At 32.1% G+C, this 24,927-nt stretch overlaps 3 protein-coding genes and 1 pseudogene across 5 annotated transcripts; 3 read left to right on the forward strand and 1 right to left on the reverse strand.

Annotated features, from left to right (window-relative positions):
* Positions 1 to 19: 19 nt before the first annotated feature.
* Positions 20 to 4,732, reverse strand: LOC114420247 (phosphatidylinositol/phosphatidylcholine transfer protein SFH2). Of its 2 annotated transcripts, XM_028386153.1 has the most exons (12): positions 4,659 to 4,732; positions 4,456 to 4,565; positions 4,328 to 4,356; positions 3,491 to 3,574; positions 3,333 to 3,386; positions 3,040 to 3,117; positions 2,782 to 2,835; positions 2,599 to 2,658; positions 2,422 to 2,517; positions 1,913 to 2,014; positions 1,698 to 1,778; positions 20 to 618 (listed from the first exon to the last, which is right to left on the reverse strand). In XM_028386153.1, the coding sequence occupies exons 2-12, from the start codon at positions 4,508 to 4,510 to the stop codon at positions 337 to 339; spliced, it is 975 nt and encodes a 324-aa protein (XP_028241954.1). In that variant the 5' UTR covers positions 4,511 to 4,565; positions 4,659 to 4,732; the 3' UTR covers positions 20 to 336. The 2 variants fall into 2 exon arrangements, with proteins under 2 accessions (XP_028241954.1, XP_028241953.1); XM_028386152.1 differs by having other exon boundaries at positions 4,456 to 4,677.
* A 4,496-nt stretch (positions 4,733 to 9,228) lies between these two features.
* LOC114420756 lies at positions 9,229 to 12,505 on the forward strand (annotated as a pseudogene).
* Positions 12,506 to 17,962: 5,457 nt separating this feature from the next.
* LOC114420249 (U-box domain-containing protein 54-like) lies at positions 17,963 to 23,901 on the forward strand. 2 transcript variants are annotated; one of them, XM_028386156.1, is made up of 5 exons: positions 17,963 to 18,597; positions 19,099 to 19,217; positions 19,369 to 19,484; positions 19,575 to 19,879; positions 23,400 to 23,901. In XM_028386156.1, the coding sequence occupies exons 1-4, from the start codon at positions 18,204 to 18,206 to the stop codon at positions 19,831 to 19,833; spliced, it is 888 nt and encodes a 295-aa protein (XP_028241957.1). In that variant the 5' UTR covers positions 17,963 to 18,203; the 3' UTR covers positions 19,834 to 19,879; positions 23,400 to 23,901. The 2 variants fall into 2 exon arrangements, with proteins under 2 accessions (XP_028241957.1, XP_028241956.1); XM_028386155.1 differs by lacking the exon at positions 23,400 to 23,901 and having other exon boundaries at positions 19,575 to 20,004.
* On the forward strand, positions 20,763 to 23,353 carry LOC114420248 (DEAD-box ATP-dependent RNA helicase 21-like). The gene has a single exon (XM_028386154.1). The coding sequence runs from the start codon at positions 20,918 to 20,920 to the stop codon at positions 23,021 to 23,023; it is 2,106 nt and encodes a 701-aa protein (XP_028241955.1). The 5' UTR covers positions 20,763 to 20,917; the 3' UTR covers positions 23,024 to 23,353.
* Positions 23,902 to 24,927: the final 1,026 nt, after the last annotated feature.

Genomic DNA, 24,927 nt, shown 5'->3' on the forward strand with positions numbered 1-24,927 from the left:
TTATGCCATTCAACAATGCTTTAACATAAATTATAATCTTATATTTGAACTGGTAAAGAAATATCAAGACCAAACATGCAAAAGATCAGGAGACAGGAAACACAAGGATAAAATATTATATTTAACATTGATCTCTAGCATTGTGATACGATGTAAAGCTGGGATTTGCATTAAATTGACTAACCCTTAATTTCTCTTTTAACATACATAAACAACGCTAACTAATTCTTCCGAATCCTGATAAAAGTAATTCTGATGTGGAGTCCTTCTACATTGGTTGTACTAGCAAAAGATCTCTGATTTTGAGGTCTCCACAGTAGATCCTAAAAGAAAGTATCAGACACCATTTCCGTTCTCAAACTTATGTAACTCTGACTCTATAGTCTTGGCAATCTCAACTTCATCATCTGGAGGTACTGGAAAATCTACATGAAATGATCCCTGCTTGATGGGTTCAACAGCTTCACGGAGTCTGGCTTGCTGCTTGATGTGATTGTAGAGCTCTTGATGGAAGGGATGATCCAAGGAATAGCAATTTTCACTACCACTCTCAGAATGTCTGGATGATCCAGAGCCTTCTCTTCGACAGAAATGTGGTAGAGACGAGTAATCCATGATCTGACACCGAATTTAATTTGTTAAAGTCATTAATACAAAGTAAAAATAGATAATAGGTACCATAGAGTTGGCCTTCAATTTTTCAAAAGAACTATCATGAGCATACTAAAAGGATAGAAAATAAAAAGTGGTTACTCATTAAAGAAAATGATTTTGATTAAATCCATCAATTGAAGTACAACTAATATTATGCAAAAAATGCTTATAAAATTTTAGGAAACTTAAACAAGAATAAGTATGTTATGAAGTGACTGGTATTTTCTTCTAAAAACATTTTCTAAATATGATATTTTGATAGGTACAACAATTTTAATCAAATGCATAGATAAGATGAAAATAATACAAACATTAAATCCAAGAGTAGATTTTGTGAAAAATTCATCCTATAAAATATTATTTATTAGAGATTGAATTATATACAGCCAACTTACATTACAGATCCACAGACTAATACAGCACTCTCCCCTAATTTTCTGTTATGTACTCCAATTCTGGAATATGCAATAATTTTATTTCTACAATTTTTAACTGCTGTTGGTGTTTCTAGTAATTGATAGCCGTGTCTAGGAAGTTTGAAACATTTTCCAACTAGTTTCAAAGGCACCGTGAAGTGCAACTGTGTAAGGAGGGTAAGGGGCTTTATTGCAATGTAAAGTGCAAGCATGTGGTTGAAAGAAATGACAGAATTTTAAAGATAAGTTTATGGCACCACATGCTCTTATCTGAGGCAAAAAATTCCCCAAATCACATCTCTATACTGTTCTGCTAATGGCTTTTGTAAATGGGTCTCTTGTCTGGAAAGCAACCACTCAGTTTCGTTTTCCTAATGCACTTTTTCTGTTTGTGGTTTTGTATTGCATTCTTTATTGTTACCTTTAAAAGGAAAAGGTATCCTCTAATTTTGTGATGTTCTCTCCTATTATTAAATTAGTAGGTGCTCCTGGAGTATATGTTACCCACAACTGAGAACATAAAATTTAGCAATTTTTTCTTCATCATGGCATAATTTCAATTGTTGGGGTATGCACTTGAGGAGTCTTGTTCATGGACATGAGGACAAAACAAAACAAAAAACTTACAGTCAATAGCTCATCTCGTCCACAACCTGGTAACACCTGTATTTTTCTTCTTGTCCTCTCTTGTAAAAGTGGCTTCACAACCTGCTAATGCTGAGTGTTTAAACATGATGCTGATGTCTCAATAGGAACTCAACTGAAAGTGCTATATTAAATGAAAAATATCATACAGGAAGCGAAGTCATAAGGTAATATTTTTTATGGTAGAAATTTCTCACCTTCCAACAAGCAGAAAATATGTATGGAGCATTTACAATGTAATAAGTATTTGTCTTCTCAGGGTAGTTCAGATCATCAATGGATGATATAATAGTTAGCAACTGCATGAGCATGAGAAAATTAATGATATAGAATATACATAAAACAGATGCAGAAGAATTGAACATTTTCTGCTTTAAGTTTGGTTTCGTGTAGCAATCACAGTAAATGTTGACCCAAACGACAAATTGGAGTACAATTTTCAATCTTGTGTATGTTTGTACTTCTTTAAGACATGCTACACTTTTTTTTGGTGAAATAGATATGCTACAGTTTACTACTGATCATGATATGTTAATGATAATTTCCAAATGATCTCACACATGTTCACTATATCAACCCTATGCATCCATATTGTTTACCGTTCAAATTTAACTTTTAAGAACAGATTATCAATACATTCAATTCACAATTAATCATGGGTATGGCAATGCTGCCGGATCAAATAGCAGTATGAACTAAAAAGTACCTTAATCTGATTCAGGGCTGATAACTTCAGACCAGTCATGTCTAAAACCTTTATACAAGTGGTAATAGGTCGCCCCTGCTTCTTTGATGCAGAAGGCTACATACATATATGGGTCAAAACAGAAGGCCAGCAAAGCTCAAATGGTTAATGAAGAAGACTCTAAAGACTAATACTCACCAAGATTATACGCTCACGATATTCATTAATTTGAATGTGTGACTGCACATAATAATGAACCTGCAATCATAAAAACACACAAAAAAAATGCCAGAACGATATCAGAACACATAGCTTAAGAAAAACAGACAGTGCTTCACAGAGGCAACATCCCTTTACATTTTTTCCAATAATTAAACTTACAGATGCTTTGTCAAATGTGCTAAGCCCAACACCAATTGCAAAGACAGGCAGACCCTGGAAGGAAGGCAGAACAAGAAGAATAAAAATTTAAGAAAAATGAAGAAAAAAAAATCCAAGTCCTATCATATTAATCAATATCATTAAAAATGCACATGGTTATAAAGCCTAAGTTGCATTTTCTGATGAATAAATACTTTCACTTAAAGCACAACTATGATGAAATGGAATGAGGAAAAAATTATGTTTGAGAATGAGCACCTCTCTTGAGTAACCTGATAATCCTATGAGTTGTGAATCACGCACCGCTCTGTATAAATCAGCAGGAACAATTGGTTTCTGAAAAATGAATCACCAAACAGACATACTTGATGTTATAAATCACCAACTTCAAAATTTACTGCTAATGCAATTGTAAGATACATTATGTTGTCATTATTTTCAAAACAACAAATGATACGAATATAATGGAGCAAGTCTCTCAATTATAGACAAGAAACAGACTTAAATTGATAAAGAAATTGTGCAAAGGATCAGCATAATAAAAAACTTACAGATAATATATTGTCAATCTCATTTTGCACCCTCCAATTTAAACAGTCAACCAACTGAAACATAATACAGACGTCAAGTACACTATGTTGCATACAGTGGAGAACTTTTTGCAAGCAAGATATTCAACAAAAGGACACTTCAACCACATATATCTTACCATTTTATGTGCCTTGCAAGGATCCCAGTCCCTTGCTTTTAGAAACCGCATTAAAGTTTCGGTGACAAACCCTTGATGAACATTCTGGCAATTAAAGTTACGAAGTTCCAAAGGAGGGAAAAGGAGAAGCTATTAGTTTTGTAGAATCAAAATGCCAAAAAGTAATTTGTATACACATTAATAAAGTATTTAAAATTTAGGGCAGGAAGAGTTATTAGTTGGCAAATGCTAACCCATGATCTTATGGGTAGTATAATTTTACACATCCCAATAAAATACTTTTTCTCCTTTTAGTTCCTTAATCAATGCTTAAGGATACCGTTAACAAGACCCTAATTAGTTTTCTAGTTAAGTACTCGTTAATTGATTTCTAAAAATTCCTAGTTTTCATCAAACCTCATAAGATATACTAGTTGGGTAATATCTTCAGTTATTAAATTTGTAGCACTCCCAAAACAGGAAGAAGTTGTTAGTATTGTGTTGAGAAGTACTAATATATACTTTACAAAATAGGTGAAAGCGTGAAACACAAGTTAGATTATATAGTTGAAAGAATATGATAAAGAGAATTGAAATCAGATCTCATTTGGGAGATATTACGTGTCAAATATCCCGCAACAGTAGAAGTTGGGAGTCTATAAAAAACAATCAGTGAAAGAAGATTTAGGAGAAGTATAAAAAATCCATTGAAGGTTTCTGATTGGGCAGCCCAGAACCCAACCCATACCATACATAATAGATGGGAATTGACACAGATCAACGTAGCGAAATGAAGGAGAGAGAAAAAGTAAGAGTTGAGTCAAAGAGCAAGATCGAATGAAAATGTAAAATGCTAACCTGAAACGTTGTTCGCAAAGGCTCCTCAACTACCATTGTTGCAGATTCAAAACAAGCAACAAAAATTAAAAAGTGAGAGAGAGAGAGAGAGAAGACAAAAACAGAAAAGGGGAGAGAGAGAGAAAGACCTTGGTCAATGAATGCCTGGAACTGCTTGATGGCATCCTGGGAACCAACCCCCATTTCTTGTTCTTCCTAAACAAACTCTCAACTTCACTTTCCTTTCTTTTCAGTGTTGCTTTAAATGTGAAACACAAAACACCACACCTTGAAGCAAAAGGAAGAAGAGGAGGAAGAGGTTTAAATATATAATAAGAACAACAACAAGTACCAGAAAGAAGGAAACACCATAAATGAAGATTCAACAAAGGCGGGCCTATCTCCAAGTTCTTCACCTACAAATTCCACCCTCTTTTTTTAATTTCTTTTTCTCCTAATTATATTAAAATTCAGTTATTAACCTCCAATGTTTTTTTCTTTTTTCTTTATATTATTATCAGATAGGAATAGATTGAAAATAGAAAAACAAAAATGGAAGCTTCACAGTTCAGAATCTGATGAGAAAGTGAAAGTTGCTATACCAAAACACTTTTCAAACTGTAAAAAATAATAATTTATTTTGGAATAAATAGTTATTTTTGTTTTTTAACGTGTAATTAGCTGAAAATCTCATTCCTCAAATATAAAAATATAAATTTATTCTCAAGAGGTAAAAAATAATAATTTATTTTGGAATAAATAATTACTTTTGTTTTTTAACGTGTAATTAACTGAAAATCTTGTTCCTCAAACATGAAAATACAAAATTTATTTTCCAAAGTGCAAAAAAATGTGACAAATATATTTGACCATTAATTTTTGTTCATTACCGTTAATAAATATAGTCTACGTTTCCGAATAACATATTTGTCATATAATATTTTTTTTGACTTTTCGTCTTTCCACTCTTTCGAATATCGATGACTAAATAATAACTTTTATTCTTAAATGCGTAATTCGCTGAAAAATACGTTTCTAAAAATTTCCGTCCGTTACCGTTAATAAAATAATCAAGATTCGAAAAAGTGAAATATGAAATATATTTATCTCTTAGGGTAATTTGAAAAAATTTATAATGATTGACACATTGTTATAATGTTTTATTTTGATAAACGGGTATAATGCTTATTTTGGATAATATTTATTGTGATAGACAAATTATGATTGATAATTAATATTATCATTATTATTATGTTTGTTTTAAATTATGTTTGTTAATATTTTTTTTAAGTGATTATTATAATGCTAAGCTTTTAACGATAAAAAATAACAAAAATTGATCTTAAAATTATATTTTATCTTTAAATAAAACGAAATTCAATTCTATCAAATTAGTCCAATAGAAATATATTAATATTTAAGTCTAATAAAAAATTATTGACATTTTCATCCAATAATAATAATTTATTAACATTTTTTGTCCAATAGAACTTACTCATATCTAAGTCAAAACAATGAGTGACATTTCCCTCGAATAAGAAATATATTGACATTTCCGTTTAACAAAAATTATTGATATTTACGTCCAAAAATGATATCTTATTGATATTTTTGTCCAATTTAATTAGCATGATCACATTGACAATCATTTGAATGATAAATTTATCCTTTTGTGTCATGTAGACTATTTTATTAATCACAACGAACAAAAGTTAACGACCGACTATATTTATCACACTTCTTATATTTTTTAGAACTAAAAATTAAATTTTCTATTTTCATAATTAAGAATCCATTTGTTAACAAATTACATGTTTAAAAGATAAAAGTGACTATTTATTGTTTAGTGTTTGGAGAATTTATTCTTAGATTATTTATTAGTTAGTTACAATTACAATTGTTGACAAGTCATTGCACCGTTGATTTTCAGGGACCCACTGCCTCGATCTGTTTTCAGCCGTCAAATTTTAGATTTCATGTGTTTCTGAGTGTTTTGTGTGTGTGAGAACATGGAACAAGACTTTAATGACGGCAACTACAATAGAAAGATCAAATTTTGATATCTTAATATATTTTTTAAAATTTTTTACAATATTATATCACTTTTAAGATTTTTTATTCCAATAATAAATCTAATTTTAAAATCTCAAATCATGTTGGTAGGTCCTACAAGAATATGCAAATTAATTTTATAGAAAAAAGTAAAAAATTATTATTTTTTAAATAAATGTATATCTTGACATTTTTTTTAATAAGAATTAGATCTTCAAGTAAATATCTAACATCTTAGTCTAATAATAAATATTAACAAGATGATTAAGTATCTATTATTATAGAATTATAAAATATAATAAAATAGAACCAACATTTTAAGAATAATATTTTATTATATTTTTTATACTTGGATATATATTTTTAAAAGCTATAACATTAATTTTTTTTACTTTATATAATAGCTTTCAAAATATTAACTATTTATACTCTAAATTAATATTTTTTAATTTTAATTTTTATATAATTCAACTCTATACAAGTATTATTTTTACAGTTATATTTAAATTTATTTAAAGATTTTTTTTAAAAAGTAGTCAAAAAAATGTTTTCCCTTTTAGTTTAAGGAAAAATAATAAAAAACATGAAAGGTTACTTTCAGCGAATAAAAGATATAACAAGTTAAAGGCCTTTTCGTAGCTACGAGTCGTCTTCTAATATGTTGTTGCAAACTGGATGCTTGCTCGACCTCCAACAATAGCATGCGTTGGCTACTTGGCTAGTAAAGAACAAGTGATTGTATGATCAATCCCCACCAACCAATTCAGTGACTAGTTAGAATCATGCACTATTGTCAAATTAACAACACAATAAAAAAAGGTTATAGTACGGATGCACTTAAAAAGAAAAGGCCAACTAAAAACACGTTATAAGATAGCTCTACACCATCTAACACTGCCTTTATTTTTACGGAAAACTCTCTTTTTTGGTCGCGAAAGAGAATGAATTCTTTATATATATACTTGATAAATTTTATTTTTATGGAAATAAAAAAAAACCATACACATAAAAATTTTATACGTGTAAAACCTCAGTGCTCACACGAAACGATCAATTCCGACAGCGGTTCTATATTTGAATTATTTATTAATGAGCGTGTTTAGTTTTATGGGGAATAATGCAAATTGATTTTGATTGGAGTCAAACTTGTTTGTTTTAAAGGTGCTTATATTTAGTTTTTTTTTTTGCTGAGTTATTGCTAACTAAAATGAATTTTGTCTCAAAATCTCAATTCAACCAAAAATTATAAAAATTAAATTTTATGTTGGGTTGAAAGATTTACACTAAATTTTATAACAAATTTATTTTAAAAATAGAAATATGTAAACATAAATCATTTTATTTAAAAATTATTTTAAATCAAAATAAATTTTACTACAATTTTTTATTTAAAATTAATTTGTAAACATTAATCCAATCACTCACTTACAGGGGTGGAAATAGACTAGACCAGACTTTGAAAGGCCTAAGCCTAGCTTCTTTGAGGGGCATGATCCTTTTTTTAAGTCTTATTCACAATAAATATTCTATGGGATAGGAACATAATAGGAAAGTTAAAAAAAAGGAAATTCAATCAAAATAATAATGAGAAATATAAAAGTGTACATGACTGACTTGTAATTAAAGTCCTTAATTATAGGAATATAAGTTATGGAGCACTAATGTGTAATAAAAGTCTGATAATTTAAAAAAAAATTAATTGTATCTAAAAAATAATATTATAGGCCAGTCTATCAGGTTTATAAAATTTTTTAATAAGCCTAGACTTATCAATTTAATTTAATAGACTTTCAAAAAAGTGTGACCCTACCATTTTAATTAAATATGTCAGTTCAAGTCAGGTTTTATATACGCCAGATCGTAAGTCCCAAATCCCTATAGACCGGCTTACCCTATTCTCACCCCTAGTCAATTATTCCCATCCCTACTCACTTATTACCCATAAATACACACGCAAACACTATTAATTTGTAAACGTTGATCTAATCACGCACTTATTAATTTGTGTGCACACTTATTATCTTGAATTCCTTTAGGATTAGTGTATGTGGGCGTGTGTATTGGGGTGTCCTTTAAACCTTTTTAACATATGTCCTTCTCTTCTCATAAGTTTACATCAGGAGTAATGATATACAATTTTTTTATTATTTTAAATATTTTATTAATATTTTTTATTTTTTTATTTTTCTTTCTATCACATTATAAATTTCATTAAATTTATATATTTTTCTGTCTAGATATTTATTGGATGGGTGATAAGTGAGGTTGATGTAACATTTTTGGTACATCATTGATCTGATTTAGCGTTAACCATGGGTGTCTTCTCTTGCCCCACGCAGATTACGATCACTGCGTGTCTGTTGATAAATTAATGAAAATTTGGGTACTCTATGGCTCTACGACACGTTAAGGAGTGGTGTATAAGATATATGACATTTCGTGGTGACTTTTTGCACTACTTTCCTAAGCTTATTAGCAGGCTAAAGACCAAATGTCATGTACGAGAACTCTCGGTGTCATTGCCAAACTTTTCAAACTGAAAATTTTAATACTTGCATGTTTCGGCACGAGTCCATTGTAAAAATAAAAATAAAAAACTTAACTTTAATACTGGAATCAGTTGATTTTATATTATGATTTTAAAAATATTAACAAAAGAAGACAAACAACTTGTTGATGTCAAAACCTGGGTCTGGTCTTGACTCGTTGTAACAGAAGTGCCGGCATGACTGAGTCAAAGAAAAACGAAGTCAATTAAGTGGGAAATCAGAAAACTTTGTATTCATTCACATCTTACATGATGAAATCCTCCGCATCATTCTTTGAATTGACCTCAAATTAATATGCATTGTAAATACCATTCTAGACGCATGCAGTTCAAGGTTTTTGTGATGAGAGGAAACGATGCATGCACTTTCACTTGGATAATTAATTTCAAGTAAGATTTGTTGGCATACGTATCCAACCATCGAGTACGAACATTCTTATACGGAGCAAATTAGTTATCATCAGCGTCATTTTGTAATTGGAATTTGGAACCAGTGATACAACGACGACGTCATTGGCGTGCGTGCTGGGAATTCTGAATCAACAATGAGGCATATAAATATATGCAACCATGCATTCTCGTGTTACATTTTGACTTTTCATAACTTTTTCTCATTCAACCAACCAATGCAACAAATTGAATAAAAAAGATGTCCTTTATAACGTGCTTGGAACATGAGCATTATTTTATTTTTCAAATATTCAATCAAATTCTTAAAAAATATAAAATATTTCGTACCTAATTTTTGTAAAAATGTTTCTTCAACTGAAACAAAAAATAGGCTAAATACACTTTTAATATATTTTTTCAATTATATTCAATTTAATCTCTTATCTTATAAAAAGTATAAAATGATAATTCTGAAATAATGATTTTTTATTTTATTTGCAGACATAATTTTGATTTTTTTAATTGATTCGAGACGTAAATCTAATCTTCCGTATAGAGCTTATTTGACATTCAAAAGTCAAAATAAAAGAGGCATAAACAAGAGTAAAATTACATGACTATTAATTGAAAAATCTAATATTAATTTTTTTTTATTGTCCATCAAACTTATTTTTTATGGGATTTTTATTATATTTACAACGCTTGTTGGTTTGGACATAAGTTGATGTTTCATAATTTTCATATAAGTAAATATAATGAGACAAATTTTAAGTCTCAAATTAGTTAAAAAAAAATTCAAAATTCTGTCTTAAGTTTGAAAATGATCATGGCTTCAAAATGATCATATAGACTCACTTTAAAACATAAATGATTAAATTAATTTATTTTTGAGAGATAAGAGATCAAACAAAAAGATAAAACACAAAGTATATTTGAGTCTAAAAAATAATTACATTTTTACATTAATGATTAAGATTAAATTACAAATTTATATGACTTTTTAAAGTGGTTAGGTGTGTTATTTTAGTTTTCAGTATTATATTTTATTACTTTTATCAATTGGTGTTCTGTCATTTTGCAGTTCGATCCACCAGACCAAAAGAAGGAAATTTCTTTGATCAGTGAAGAGTAAGACCATGATGTGCTAGACAGAGGCTACATGAACCGGAAGAGAAACTGGAAGAGCCCGAAGCCAAAATTGAGAAGATTTTGTTCGAGATGAAAAATTAATAAGCAAAAGTATAACAAAAGCTAAAACCAATTAGTTATTTTGAGTAATACTCCTAAATTTAATGTCTTTAGTAAAGTCTCAGATTTAAAGTTTATGGATGAAAAAACATAATTAAAAGGAAAAAGTTATTAAAGGTGATCAACTAAATTTTTTGATGAAAATTAATTATTAATAAAATCTATAAATACTTTGTATTAATAGTATGATAAAAACAAGTATTAAAAAAAATCTGATTCAACCAATCATAACATAAATGAGTATCATATGTTAGATAAGATGTGGAATAATCCACATCTTTAAATTGAGATTATCTTATTGGGTGAATTAATGGGACATTAACTTATTTGAAAGTTCAAAATATTAGTGAAGATTAAAGAGTAAAGTCATGAAGGGTTTTATTATTCTTTTAATTTGATTTAATCTATTGAGAGAATCAAATAAGGATGACCCTATTTTGGGGGTAACAGTATGAAAATCCTTTCCAAGAATTAGTCAAGTTGAAAACATAATATTGGATTGAGTCAGGGACATTTATGATAGTTATGTGTAGAAAATAATTGTCATTATTCTCTGTTACTCTTAGGTCCTATTTAATAATAACTTCTAAAATACTCTTATTTAACATGAGAATTCAAATTTATAATATAATTTTTTTTGTCAAATTTTACAAACAGGACGCTCTCTCATGGACACTCAACAACTAGGTTACTCAATCAGAGTCTGCCATCATTTATCTCATTCATGTTTTCCCTCAGATCAACCACATTCCAAATCCATGTACGTCCATTCATTATATAACATCACTCTTAATTTCTTGCTTTCTCCGTCGTCTCAATTTCTCAATGGGTGCATGCAACTTGGTCAACCCCAGTGTCATAGCTAGGCTGGACCAACCTACCTATATGTATGACTTATGATGTTTAAGTTGTGGTTGCAAGATGAAGTTGTTGTTTGATTGCTAACTAACTTGCTTTTCTGTTTTTTTCTTTTTATAAAATTTTTCTTCATCATTTTGCTTTCTTCACATAAAAAACCAAGCATCTATTTTGAGTGTCAAATGACAGTTCGAGCTAGAATTTTTAGCCTGAACAAGGTCGCCAAACCAAGTAGAGTGATCAAAGAACAAATGTATATTTTTAGATTTGCCTCGTTTATACCAACAAAACGGGGAATTAAAAAGAAGTTCAGAATTGGAATGAAATTATTAAGTCAAGCTGATTTCAAATGTATAATTTCTTATTTACATACCAACCTGTCCACATGGATCTAATTAAAGATGTGAATCCGTGTCTTGACACTTTTTTTTTTTTGTGATGACAGTGGGAATAGGAATGATTCCGAGGAATCAAGTGAGTGCTGAGCAGGTGGAGAGTTATATTGACCAAGAAAGAGGCAAGAGGAGAGAGCTCCTTCAGAAATTCCTACAATCATGCTCTACTTCCAAGGTAATAATTAATTCTATAAATCCAATGGAACCAAACTCTGCAGAATGGCATAGCCGATCAGATACTGCAGAATGCACCACAAAGTTGCAAGGTGAGAATTGTATGTGAAAGGAAGGAAGTACATGAGCAGATGATGTCAACCCCTCCACAAGCGCTTACCACTCGCACCTCTGCTAATGATACTTTCATAACCAGGAAAAAAGAAGATCATCAAAATGATTTGGTTTCATGTATTTGCTTCATACCCAAGTTTAAATGATTACAGTGTACATGTGTGGTTGAATAGCAGCAAAGGTCAAAAGGGTATCAAGTTCTTTGACTTCGTAATGTAGCTCATCATGAATAATTCATTACTTTGAAATTTTAATAGTGGCATGGAGATGAAAATTTTGTTTGCAAAACCAACATTAATCATGGGATATGTAGAGTTTGGTTGTGCTGCCAATGGCAGTCCTGAATCCTACAGTATTGTATTATAAACTCCGAAGTTGGGTCCACTATTTATGAGAATAGGGGGATTGAACTTTTTCACTTTTATATATTGTAACATTTTGTGGATAATTGATGTGTTTAAGTCTGCGTTGCTATCCAGAAGCAAAGCAGACAATGTTACTGAAGTAGGATAGGCACTCAAGGTTTAATTTCTTGATGGTCGAACTTATCATGGTTCTCCATTTGCTTTATCTCTCTTAAAGGGCACTCCACATAGATCAGGCAGTTTATGCCAATTAATTCTCTTTCCTTTTCTGTTGTTGCTAAAATTTTAGAATATAGATTTTTGGATTTTATGATATATATATCACGTTATCATCACACAAATAAATTAAGGAATGTCTATACTTAGCAGAAAACTTGAATCAATGTTTACAATCTCAATGTAAAGTAGAGAAATAAATGAGAAAAATTAAATATGCTCCTGACTGGATTTTTCTCAAATATGCTTCACATATATAAAATTGTATAATGAGAATAAATTTTATAACCAAGTCAAATGGAAACAGGTCTCTATCATTGAATGCATATTACGAGAGATTATTCACATCAAAAGTCTAATATCAAATATCCATTATTACAACCTGCAAAAATACACACTTGATAATTGTTATTGTATATGTAAATTGTGTAATTAAATTATAAAGTAATTATCTAAGGTAATTATCTGACTTTTCTTTCTTTTATTGTTTCTTTTTGTGTTAAATATTATAAATTTAACATCTTTTGAGTTTTTTTTTTTCAGTAGGTGCTAAAACTAGTAAAGATTTGAGAGATGAAAAATTAAAAGTAGATTGACACAAAATTAAACTAATAATCTAACATGTGCAAGGAAAGAAAAACAAACACTCGAAGTGGTGAAGTGGAAGGTGTTGGGGCTCAGTCTACCAAAACTATCCTCAATGTAATGTTAAGGATTTTTCTCTATTCAATATTATTCCAATTATCACCTACATCTACTCATATACTCTAACCATCATTCCTCATATGAAAAAAATCTAATTTATCTAATTTCTCTCCTAATTTCTTAAGAGATAATCCAATTAAATTGCATTATAAGTAGAGATGTATAACGAGCTAAATAAAATCATTTTATCCCTAGAGATGAATTATTTTGATACTTTATTTCAGTTCTTAAGAGATAATCATTTTTCAATGCCTAAATCCTAAAACATACCATGAATATGGGTAATCAAATTACAATCAATGAAATTAAACGCAAAAGAGAGACAATGAAATATACATGATATTAAATAGATAGTAAGAATAATTACATTAAGAGCGCTTGGTTGTTAAGCTCTCAACAATGAGAGTTTAACCTCTTATCGTCTTTACAATAGCTCGAGGGTGATTCTGTGTGGGATGCTCTGTACTTTTTGTGAGAACTAAGTTATTAATAAACAAATGTTTTTCCCCTTCTTTCTCCCCCTTTTAAAGATAGTTTGCTTAAATTTTACGTGATCTCACGTTAAGCGCGAATAAGTGGTCATGCGCTTAGCGCGATACTCGCGCTAAGAGTGTCTTTACATGATATCAAACTTCTTTATATGATACCATCATGGTAAATGCATGTGGCGTGATTAGCTAACATTTTTAGATCTTCAAGTTCTCTCTCAAACTGCTATGTGTTTCTTTTTTTTTATGACTTACATAAATTTAAATAATAATCAATAACAAGTTTTTTTTTCTAAAATAAGAATAAGCAGAAGAAAATCAAGAAAAAGGCTTTGAATGCAGGACAATAATGTAATGCTGCACAAATTATAACCACATGTTTTCTATTATGTGTGTTATGTTCAATTTCATCCTTCCAAGTGTTATCAAAATGAATGTATAAACATCATGTAAATCAAATTTATACTCAAGAACTATACAAAAGAGAAAGTTAAAGAAGAAGAAAAAAAAATAGATGAAAAGAGAAAGGTTACAGAAAATTATTGTGGAGTGAGAAAAGAAAAACACAAAATTACACAAAGTATGGTTCAGGACTTCATTATACCTTCTTACCGCAATTACCAATCCTTCATTTTGTTTGAAAGACAGATCGCTCAGAACTTACAATCCTTTCAGCAAAATTAAATAATAAATAATAATAATAATAAAAAGCAGAATGACACTTCAACAACAAAAGGGAGTGGAAAGCAGCAAGAACGAAAATTCAACACCAACTGAGGAATATATATATATATTGGGATCATTGGTTAGAATGGGAACTTGAAATGTTGTCGTAAGAACAGGAAACCTCCAAAGTGGTTGTTCTGTGGTGCATCATCGTTGACGAAACAAAAACCCGAAGACTGTGGTTCCCGAGACACATCCAAACGAAATTTGTTGGCATGTCTTCTCCCAATCCTTTTGGTTTGAACCACCGCTGAAAGTTGTAACCTCTGCAACTTTCACATCCATTGCTCAAACCAAGCAGTTTTTATCTCAATTGAATCCCGAAATAACAAATCACTAAATTGAAGTAACAAACAGTAAGCAGGAAGTGAAGAAGAAGAAGGCGTAGAGAGAGAAAAAAAAAAAGAATGGAAGCAGAATCTAATAGTAATTGGAATGGAGGGTGAGAGAGCCTAATTTATATTAATGTTAATACATGAATGAATAATAAAAGGGGTCAGAGTGAAAAAAAGAAAGTGGTTAGTGGGTTGGTTATTTGATTTTTGTTTTTAATACAGGGGTAAAAAAGTCTAAAAAATATGAAGACTAAGACTAAGACTAGTTACACAAGATAATATCTTTTTATCTATTGGTATAGATTAAAATAACATAATAGTATTTTTTTAATAATCAAATAATATTAATATTAAGGGTAAAATTTATGGAGTTTATGTAAAATTTGAAGTTTTAATTTCGTCTTCATAAAATTTATTATATTAATTTGGTCTTTTTAAGAATAAAAATATATTTTAATGGTCTTTAATAATAATTTTGTTAGACGGTAACATGATAAGTCTAATAATTTTACACGTATTTTTTTATTATAAATAAATTAAATATGTTAAACAAGTATCATATTTAACATTTTTTACGTGTTATTTGATTATAAATAAATTAAATAATTTATAATCGTTAAAACTCTTGACCTGAATCAAACAATTTATTGTGATTAAATATCTCAAAAATTGTAATTTTTCAATTTTCTTACATTTTTAATGAAATTATGAGGATAAATAAAACAACATGCCTCTGATATATTTCGAGTGTATTTAAGAAGATAGAGAAAAAAAACAATTAAATCCATTAATTACATTAATGAACAATCAAACAGCCTCACTAATTAGAATCAATAAAAATATATTTCATTTTTATAAAAATTTAATCAATAAAAAAAATTGAAAATAAAATTAATATTTTTCAGATTTTAAATGAGAATTCAAATATATTTTATCCTAATATTAATCATCCACACAGCATAATTAACAAAAATCCTGACAGAACAGTGCGTTTTCCTTGACAATATTGTTTACGTGTGATCTTTTCCGTGTACTCCATTCTTCAATGTTGTTATCTTGGTTACGTCAAGATGAACGGAAATTTCTGTTATCATTGTATTGTGAACAAATAATTACTCCCCCTCTTTATATGATAGCGGACGCATCGAACAAAAAATATTTTTCATATTAAACTAAGCATGTGATTTGACTTTATTGGATGTGTGTGTCCCTGGATACCTCACGACAAAAGGCATATTCGTCCACGATTCTTGCTTAACTTGTGAATACGTATACAATATACGAATGAATGCACGACTTTAATGTAGTAAGTTCTCAATAATTTAAAAACGACCTAGTCAACATTATATATAAAATTCATATCATAGACTAACAGACATGAAAAGTTTAGGGGTTAAGCTTATTTTCATTAATATAATCTTTTATAATTGAAATTAAAGTATAATTATAAACATTAAGAATTTATATATGAGAAATGATGACTATAAATATAGATAATTAGTTGAACCTAACAATTTTAAGGATGCTATAAAAAAAAGGGAGGGATGTGTGTGGAGAAAAGTAACCAAGAAGAATTAAAAACAATTGAAAGAATCAAATTCCCAAAATTATAATTGGTTAAATAATCAATTATTCAACCAACATGTGATTAGACACAAATGATTAATATGTTAAAATTAAAGTTAAATTATTTGAATAATATTTAAGTTTGATATATTCTAAATAAAAAAAAATTATTAGGTTTTTTATTTGTATCCAGATCGAATTCCAAATTAATTTGAGTCTTTTTTTTTTAATGAACTAGAGGAGTAAAAAAAAAAAGTGAACCACAGGTTTAATTATTAGTTGCAAAATATAAAGAAAGATTTGCAAAGTCATTTGGATGGAGAACAAGCTTGAATTACTCATTGGTCTTTGAACTTGTGGCTAAACTTATAACTAAACTTATAATAGTGGTTGGTGGTGGCACTAGCTAGTTCTAAGGGGTGTGGTAGCTATTTCAACTTGATGTCAAGTAAGTCTTTCTTAATAGTACACCACTTGAGGAGGAGGTTTATGTGCCCCAACCTCCTATATTTGAAGTGAAGGAATTAGCAAATAATGTGTTTAGATTCATGAAAGCCTTATATGGCTTGAAACAAGTCGAGGCTTGGAATGAGAGGATATATTTTTTCTTAATAATATATAGGATTCTCAAAATGTTCAATGAAACATAAGATAATTTTGTGTGAAGACTAAAACTGATGTTGACTTTTTATGAATGTAATTTATATGAATGTGCTTTATGTTGATGTTGTACTTTCTCATAATGGAATTATTGCATACTAAAAAAATTATCATTAAATCAGAAGAGATATATTCATGAAGTTTTAAGAAGGTTTAACATGCAACACCAACACTAGTGGAAGCCCATATGAAATTGGTGGAAGATGAAGCAAGAGACTCTATTGACAACAAACTTGACATGATCATTTGGTACAAGTCTAATTATTAAGTTTACGGAAGATCCCAAACACTCACACCTGCTGGCAACCGAAGGATCGAATCCTGAGATCTGGATATTTGAAGGGAACTTCATATTATGGTGTGTTGTTCCCTGAAGAGTGGAAACCCATGTTGAACTTGTGGGGTATTCAGATTCATATAGGTGTGGTGATAAATAGAAGCAGTACCATATAGGCTATTATTACTTATTGTATATAGATCAAGTCAACAAAGGGAGATATGTTATTAGAATTTGTGCTTTTGCATATCCGAATTTCATATAGTGCGCTAATACTATGACTAAATTTATGAAAATTGAGAGATTTAATTAAGGAGCCGAAAATGTTGAATATTTGTATTTAGAAACTTTGAATTAAAGAAGTGAGTTGTAATATAATTCAAAGTGAGTGTGTTATTACTTAATAGCTGTTGGTCAGTGTTGTGGGTGTTAGTGAAGAATACCTTATAGAGGACGAGTAGTCGGGGTGAAACTATTTTGTTGAGTATAAATACAAATAATATTGAGTGTATATATGTGAAGTATGCACGAATAAAAATCTACTCTTTACTTTCATTCGAGTAATGTTGTACATTCCAGTCAACCTAGCTAGCTAGACGCTTAGGAGCCACGCTATTACGACATAACCAACGTGTACACTATATTTGATCAAATCTAGTCTATTTATCCTTTCATTTGTTATTTCTGGCTTCTAGTTTGGTCCAAATTATTTATATATCAATCGATCACAACCCAACGAATTAGTTGAAATAAAATTGGAGATAGAAAGCAAACAACATCATGCCATCAACAAGGTCATGGGAAATGGAGCACGATGAGTGCATCAGTTGTGGCGGTTTTATTGGGTTCAAGAGAAACCAAGTGATAGATTGCAGCAGCGAGATAGGAGATTCTGATACAGAGGAGTTGTTTGAGATAAATCTGAAGGAGAAGGAGCCTTTGGCTTTGGATGCAATAAGAGAAGACTGCGAGATCAGCACTGTGTTCTCGCTTGATATTGATATTCACGACGGCGGTAGCGGCAACGATGATGATGTTGTTTATGTGGCAGTAGGCAAGGATGGAGATTCGAGCATGGAAGCTCTTTCATGGGCATTGAAGCACGCCGTGACACCCTCTGCCACCGTTTGTATCGTACACGTTTTCCCTCAAGTCAAGCTCATTCCAAGTCCATGTAATTATTAAGTCTTGATTAATTTTCTACTCATTTTGTCTTTCTCCCCGGCTTAATTATTTCCATGGTAGATGCTCATAGTCAAATAAGTCCCTTTCCCCGTATAAAATGGGTTACTACTTACCAACGGAATTAATTGGTTCTAGCTAGCTAGACTTCTAGTTAAGGAGTTTTGTCTCGATCGTGTAACTTATGTTTCAATTCCTGGGAGAGGTGTTCACACTTAATATTCAATTACATCTTAAAACATATTTGTCTGCAATAATTAATACAATGGATTCTAACTAAGAGTTACTCTCTAATTCTAGCAGTATGTCATAACCAAATTTCTTTCTAACTTTATGTTGCTTAATGTAAGGAAAGAGTAGGTGTTACTTCTTATTTCGGCCATGTTAATTATTAGATGGTCTATTCATAGGTGAGCAACATTTTGATAAGGTACTCTTTAATTTCTCTGTGCATTATATTATAATATTATAATGTTTTGGTGTTTAATAACAGTGGGGAAAATTCCAAGGAGCCACGTAAATCTAGAGTATGTTAACATGCATTTGACACAGGAGAAAGGCAAGAGAAAATTGCTCCTTCAAAAGTTCATTGACCTCTGCGTTGATTCGAAGGTAAAGAAATCCTTGCTTGGAAAGCGTAACATATAATTAAGATGGGTTCTTTAGGATATATATAATAGGCTTTTATGAATTGATTGAAGATAGATTCCAATGTTAGCTAGTGAGTGACCTTACTATATATATATGTATTGAAATTGAACAGGTTAAGGTGGAGATGAAGCTTATCGAGGGTGACAATGTTGCTAAAACCATCGTGGACCTTGTCGGAAATCTTAATATAAGGAAATTGGTGATTGGAATTACCAAATCTAATTTAAGGTACCTTGTCCGCGATCCATGTATGTGACACTACTAAATTCATAGTAACAGCATTTTCTAACTGTTTTGTTTTATTATTTGGATGAGTAGAAAATCTGGGTCTAGAAGTCATAATTCCATAGCGGCCAAGGTATTGAAAAATGCACAGGAGAGCTGTGACATAAAAATCATCTGCGAAGGAAGAGAAGTGATCGACCAGATGAGTGATTGCACTTCACCACGCTCCATAGACGTCAAAGGGAGTTTGAGACTTTCACAGGAAAAAAATGAATCCCGTGGATTTGTCCCACTTAAGCATTTTATGCCCAGTTCGTTATGGTTATTTAGGTCCATCACCAAGATGAGATGAGTAAATATGCACCCGACCAAAAATCATATACTAACTGAAAAATAATGTTAGTAATTAATCTTGCTTTCATTAATATATTAGTATAACTATTGTAGATTTACCTTAATATTGTATTATTAACAATATCTATCATATACGCATGGTGTATGTCAATTTTTTATATGAATGAAATTATCTAATACTATGATGCATTAAAAATTAAAAATATTTTAGCAAATACCTTTATTTGTAATTTTTATTTATTTAAAATTTTCTTGTAAAAAATAATTTTAATTATTATAACAAATTATTCAAATATTCTACATAATTAAAAATGTCAATGAATAATTTAAATAAGTTTAATTATTCAGTAAAATCCAAACAAAATTATCTAAAAATTACTCTCTAAAAATAAACTCAAATAAATATACACTAAGTACAGTAATAAATACATGTAGAATAAGTACAGTGAAAAAAAAGAGAATATTTGATTGAATTAAATTACTATTAAACTATGAAAGTGATAGTTAATGCATCTTATTATAATAAACTTTGACCGTAAAAATTTGAAATTAAATATATTCAATAAATTAATTGATTATTAATAAAACATCGTTAATGTGCCAAATGAATATAATTAAAAAAATCCAAATATTAATTAATTTACAATCAAATGTATAATTAGCATGGAAGTTAATAATACATTTATTCTTTATATTAATTTTTAATTTTGATATATATTTATATCAAGGTAATAAATATAAAATAATCGAATGATTTTTATTTAAGGTAATGTCCATTGTTATTTGTTACAATAGTAGTATTACACTTATAAAAATGATATACAGTATTAATTAATCATCTTAAAAAGATAATAGATATGCTCCACTTATGTGAATTGGGCCTTGCGCAGCCCAGATATGTCTGAATTTAGAGAAAAGGAAATAAATAAAAAGTGTTAGGGAAAGAAATAGATGCAGTAGTAGGCAGTAGCGGAGGTTGAATAGAAGTGGTTTGGTGTTTGCGCGTTCACTTGTCTCCCCTCCCCTCCTGCAATTACCCAAGCGATCTCTCTCTCTCTCTTTGTTACCTAATCTATCATATCATGAAACGCTCAAACGACGACGTCGCCGCCCCCGTCTCAACCGCCAAGCCAGTGTTCTTAACCAAAGCCCAACGCGAGCAATTGGCTCTCCAGCGCCGCCACGAAGACGTCGCCGACCAGAAGCGCCGCCAGGAACAGCTCCTCTCCCGCAACCACTCCTCCGACCGCGACAGAGACAGAGAAAGGGACAGAGACCACCGAGACCGGGACCGTGATCGTGACCGAGACCGGGACAGGGACAGAGAACGCGAGCGCGAGAGGGCACGCGATCGGGACCGCGAAGCCGAACGCCGCAACAGAGAGAGGGAGCGCGAAGAGGAGACCCGGTCCCGTGAACGTGCCCGGTTGGAGAAACTCGTGGAGCGTGAGCGCGAGAAGGAGCTGGAATCCATCAAGGAGCAGTACCTGGGTTCCAAGAAGCCCAAGAAGCGCGTCATCAAGCCCAGCGAGAAGTTCCGTTTCTCCTTCGACTGGGAGAACACCGAGGACACCTCGCGCGACATGAACTCCCTTTACCAGAACCCCCACGAGGCTCAGCTCCTCTTCGGCCGCGGCTTCCGCGCCGGTATGGACCGCCGCGAGCAGAAGAAGCTCGCCGCCAAGAACGAGAAGGATATGCGCGATCAAATCCGCAAGAAAGACGGCATCGAGGAGAAGCCCGAGGAGGCCGACGCCCAGCGCCGCAAGGAGGCCGCCGCCGATCTATACGACACCTTCGACATGCGCGTCGACCGGCATTGGAGCGAGAAGAAGCTCGAGGAGATGACGGAAAGGGATTGGCGTATCTTCAGAGAAGACTACAACATCTCCTACAAGGGTTCGAAGATTCCTCGCCCTATGAGGAGCTGGAATGAGAGCAAATTGACCAGCGAGCTCCTGAAGGCGGTTGAGAAGGCTGGCTATAAAACCCCTTCTCCTATTCAGATGGCTGCCATTCCGCTTGGTTTGCAGCAGCGTGATGTCATTGGCATTGCCGAGACCGGTTCCGGGAAGACCGCGGCTTTTGTGCTTCCTATGCTGAGTTACATCACCCGCCTTCCTCCCATTAGTGAAGACAACGAGGCTGAGGGTCCCTATGCTGTTGTCATGGCCCCCACTCGCGAGCTCGCCCAGCAGATTGAGGATGAGACCGTTAAGTTTGCTCAGTATTTGGGCATCAAGGTCGTCTCCATTGTTGGTGGACAGTCCATTGAGGAGCAAGGGTTTAAGATTAGGCAGGGCTGTGAGATTGTCATCGCCACTCCCGGACGTTTGATTGATTGTTTGGAGCGCCGCTATGCTGTTCTCAACCAGTGCAACTATGTTGTTCTTGATGAGGCCGATCGTATGATTGACATGGGTTTTGAGCCCCAGGTGATGGGTGTCCTCGATGCCATGCCTTCCAGCAATCTCAAACCGGAGAATGAGGATGAGGAGCTTGACGAGAAGAAGATTTACCGTACCACCTATATGTTCAGCGCCACCATGCCGCCTGCTGTGGAGAGGCTTGCTAGGAAATATTTGAGGAACCCTGTTGTGGTCACCATTGGCACTGCTGGAAAGGCAACTGATTTGATCAGCCAGCATGTGATCATGATGAAGGAGGCTGAGAAGTTTTACAAGCTTCAGAGGTTGCTTGATGAGCTTAACGACAAGACTGCCATTGTGTTTGTTAACACCAAGAGGAATGCGGATCATGTTGCCAAGAGTTTGGATAAGGAAGGGTATCGCGTGACTACTTTGCATGGAGGGAAGTCGCAGGAGCAGAGGGAGATTAGTCTTGAAGGATTTAGGACCAAGAGATATAATGTTCTTGTTGCTACTGATGTTGCTGGACGTGGGATTGACATACCTGATGTGGCTCATGTCATCAACTATGATATGCCTGGGAATATTGAAATGTACACGCACCGGATTGGGCGTACTGGTCGTGCAGGAAAGACGGGTGTGGCTACCACGTTCTTGACTCTTCAGGACTCTGATGTCTTCTATGACCTCAAGCAGATGCTTATTCAAAGTAACAGTCCTGTTCCACCTGAACTGGCAAGGCATGAAGCTTCAAAATTCAAGCCAGGAACTATTCCAGACAGACCACCTAGACGAAATGACACTGTTTTTGCGCATTAGAGAACCTTTTTCTTTTTTTCTTTTTTTCTTTTTGAGCTAGCCACTTCTTTAGAAGACATCAACTATTCAAGTTTTCTGGGGTAATGAACATTTTTCCAGTGAGGCCCTAGCAGCCTAATCTGCTTTTTATGGTTATATCATATCTGATCTTGTATAAAAATTTAATTACAGCAGCTCTACTATTCTGGTATTGTTCGTTGTACTTGCTTGTATTCTACTTAGCTAGAGTTACTGCTATTCTGCTTATTAAATGTTTCTAACAGGAATTGATGGTTGTAGATGAGGATATTTGATTAATTTTGTCATTTGGCTTTGAGATTTGTCATGTTATGCTACAGTGGTTGCCTTTTCTGATTATCTTTCTTGTTTTATCCAGGTTGTCACTTGTTTGAATTTTGATTAATGTTTTGGTTGTTGCTTAAGACTCTTCAAATAGTTTCTGAAAAATTGTTCAGCTGATGAAATTGAAGGTTGAATGGGTACCATCTGTTGCTTCAGTTTTGGTTAGTTTCGGTTCTATTGTCGGTGCGGTAACCTCAGCCTATATGTATTTCAAGTGCAGTCTTGTACCCGTGTTCCTTATATTGAGTAACTCATACACCTGTTTGTTTTATTCATTAACATGTAAAATGCTTTACAAATGTCAGTCTATTTCAGCTATCAGCACCTTCTGTCTCTGTCAGTTACTAGTTAGGCATATATAGACATTTCTCTTAGGCTACCATCTGTCTTAAATATAAAGCTGATGAGGAAATGATGGAAGCAAGTTGTATTAAGTTGATGCAATATGGCTATGTTTGATACCGTATCTGTATGATGATAGTAAATTGATAGCTGCAGATGCTATGCTAGATTGGAATACAATGATTGGATGATCATAGAGATGTAATCATAGAATCATGATATATAAAATGCCGGAAATTAGGTTATTAAGCTAAATTGGACAACAATAATCTTAGCATGCAGTATCTTTTTTGCTAATGCATTTTTACTCAAGTTTAAGATAGAGGTGCCAAAAAGCAGTTGCCTTACTCAGGAAAGACATTAACATTATAAAAGAAACCAGTAAAATATTATATTGCACTGATCTTCCATATAAATCTACTCAAGCAAACATTCACAGTAACAATAAAAGATATTCTATTAACAAAACCCCAAGCTGTATGCTGCTAAGGCCTAAGAGTATCAAAGACCAACAAAACTACTCGCTATTCTTTTAATGTTTGATTATTGACTCCTTTAGCATGACAGAATAATAGATAGCTGGTTATGCTTTCAGAATTTTTTTTCATAACCGGTATTACTAAGGTGCTAAAGTCGTACCTCACTTGAACTAGAAAGGTGCTCCTAAGGTGTGCCAAGATGTGCTGATTCTTTTTTTAGTGCCCAGTTTCAATGCCTTAGACACACCTTTCTGTGCCTTTGACTGCATTGGTCAAGTTTAGTCTGGTTTCCTCATGACAGAATTAAGTTATCTATTGTGGATTAACTTTGTATGATTTGGTGTATACTTATTTATATCATTACTTTATATATGCCTGCTCATTACTAATTTTCTTTCTTGTAATATCTTCCTTTTTTTTCTTCAATTTTACCATTTTCTGTATTATTTAACTTGATGTATGCATAATCTTTTTAGTTAAGCAACTTAAGCTAGCCTCCTGAAATATATGTATAGAGTATTCAGCACCAATTACATTTACACACTTCTTGAAGGTTCGTGAGATTACACACACTCCATATTTTTTCATCTTTTATTAACCTCCTCTATTAGTTACCTTTTTTACGTTACACTAATACTCTTGATTGTTTAAAAACATTATACCATGTTCGTCTATATAAAAGAAATTGTTAAATGTTAGAAAAGCAGGAAGAATTTGAAGAATTTGTGCAATCTCGCAAAA

The sequence above is a fragment of the Glycine soja genome, chromosome 7, assembly GCF_004193775.1.
Source record: "Glycine soja cultivar W05 chromosome 7, ASM419377v2, whole genome shotgun sequence".
NCBI classification, from domain to species: Eukaryota; Viridiplantae; Streptophyta; class Magnoliopsida; order Fabales; family Fabaceae; genus Glycine; species Glycine soja.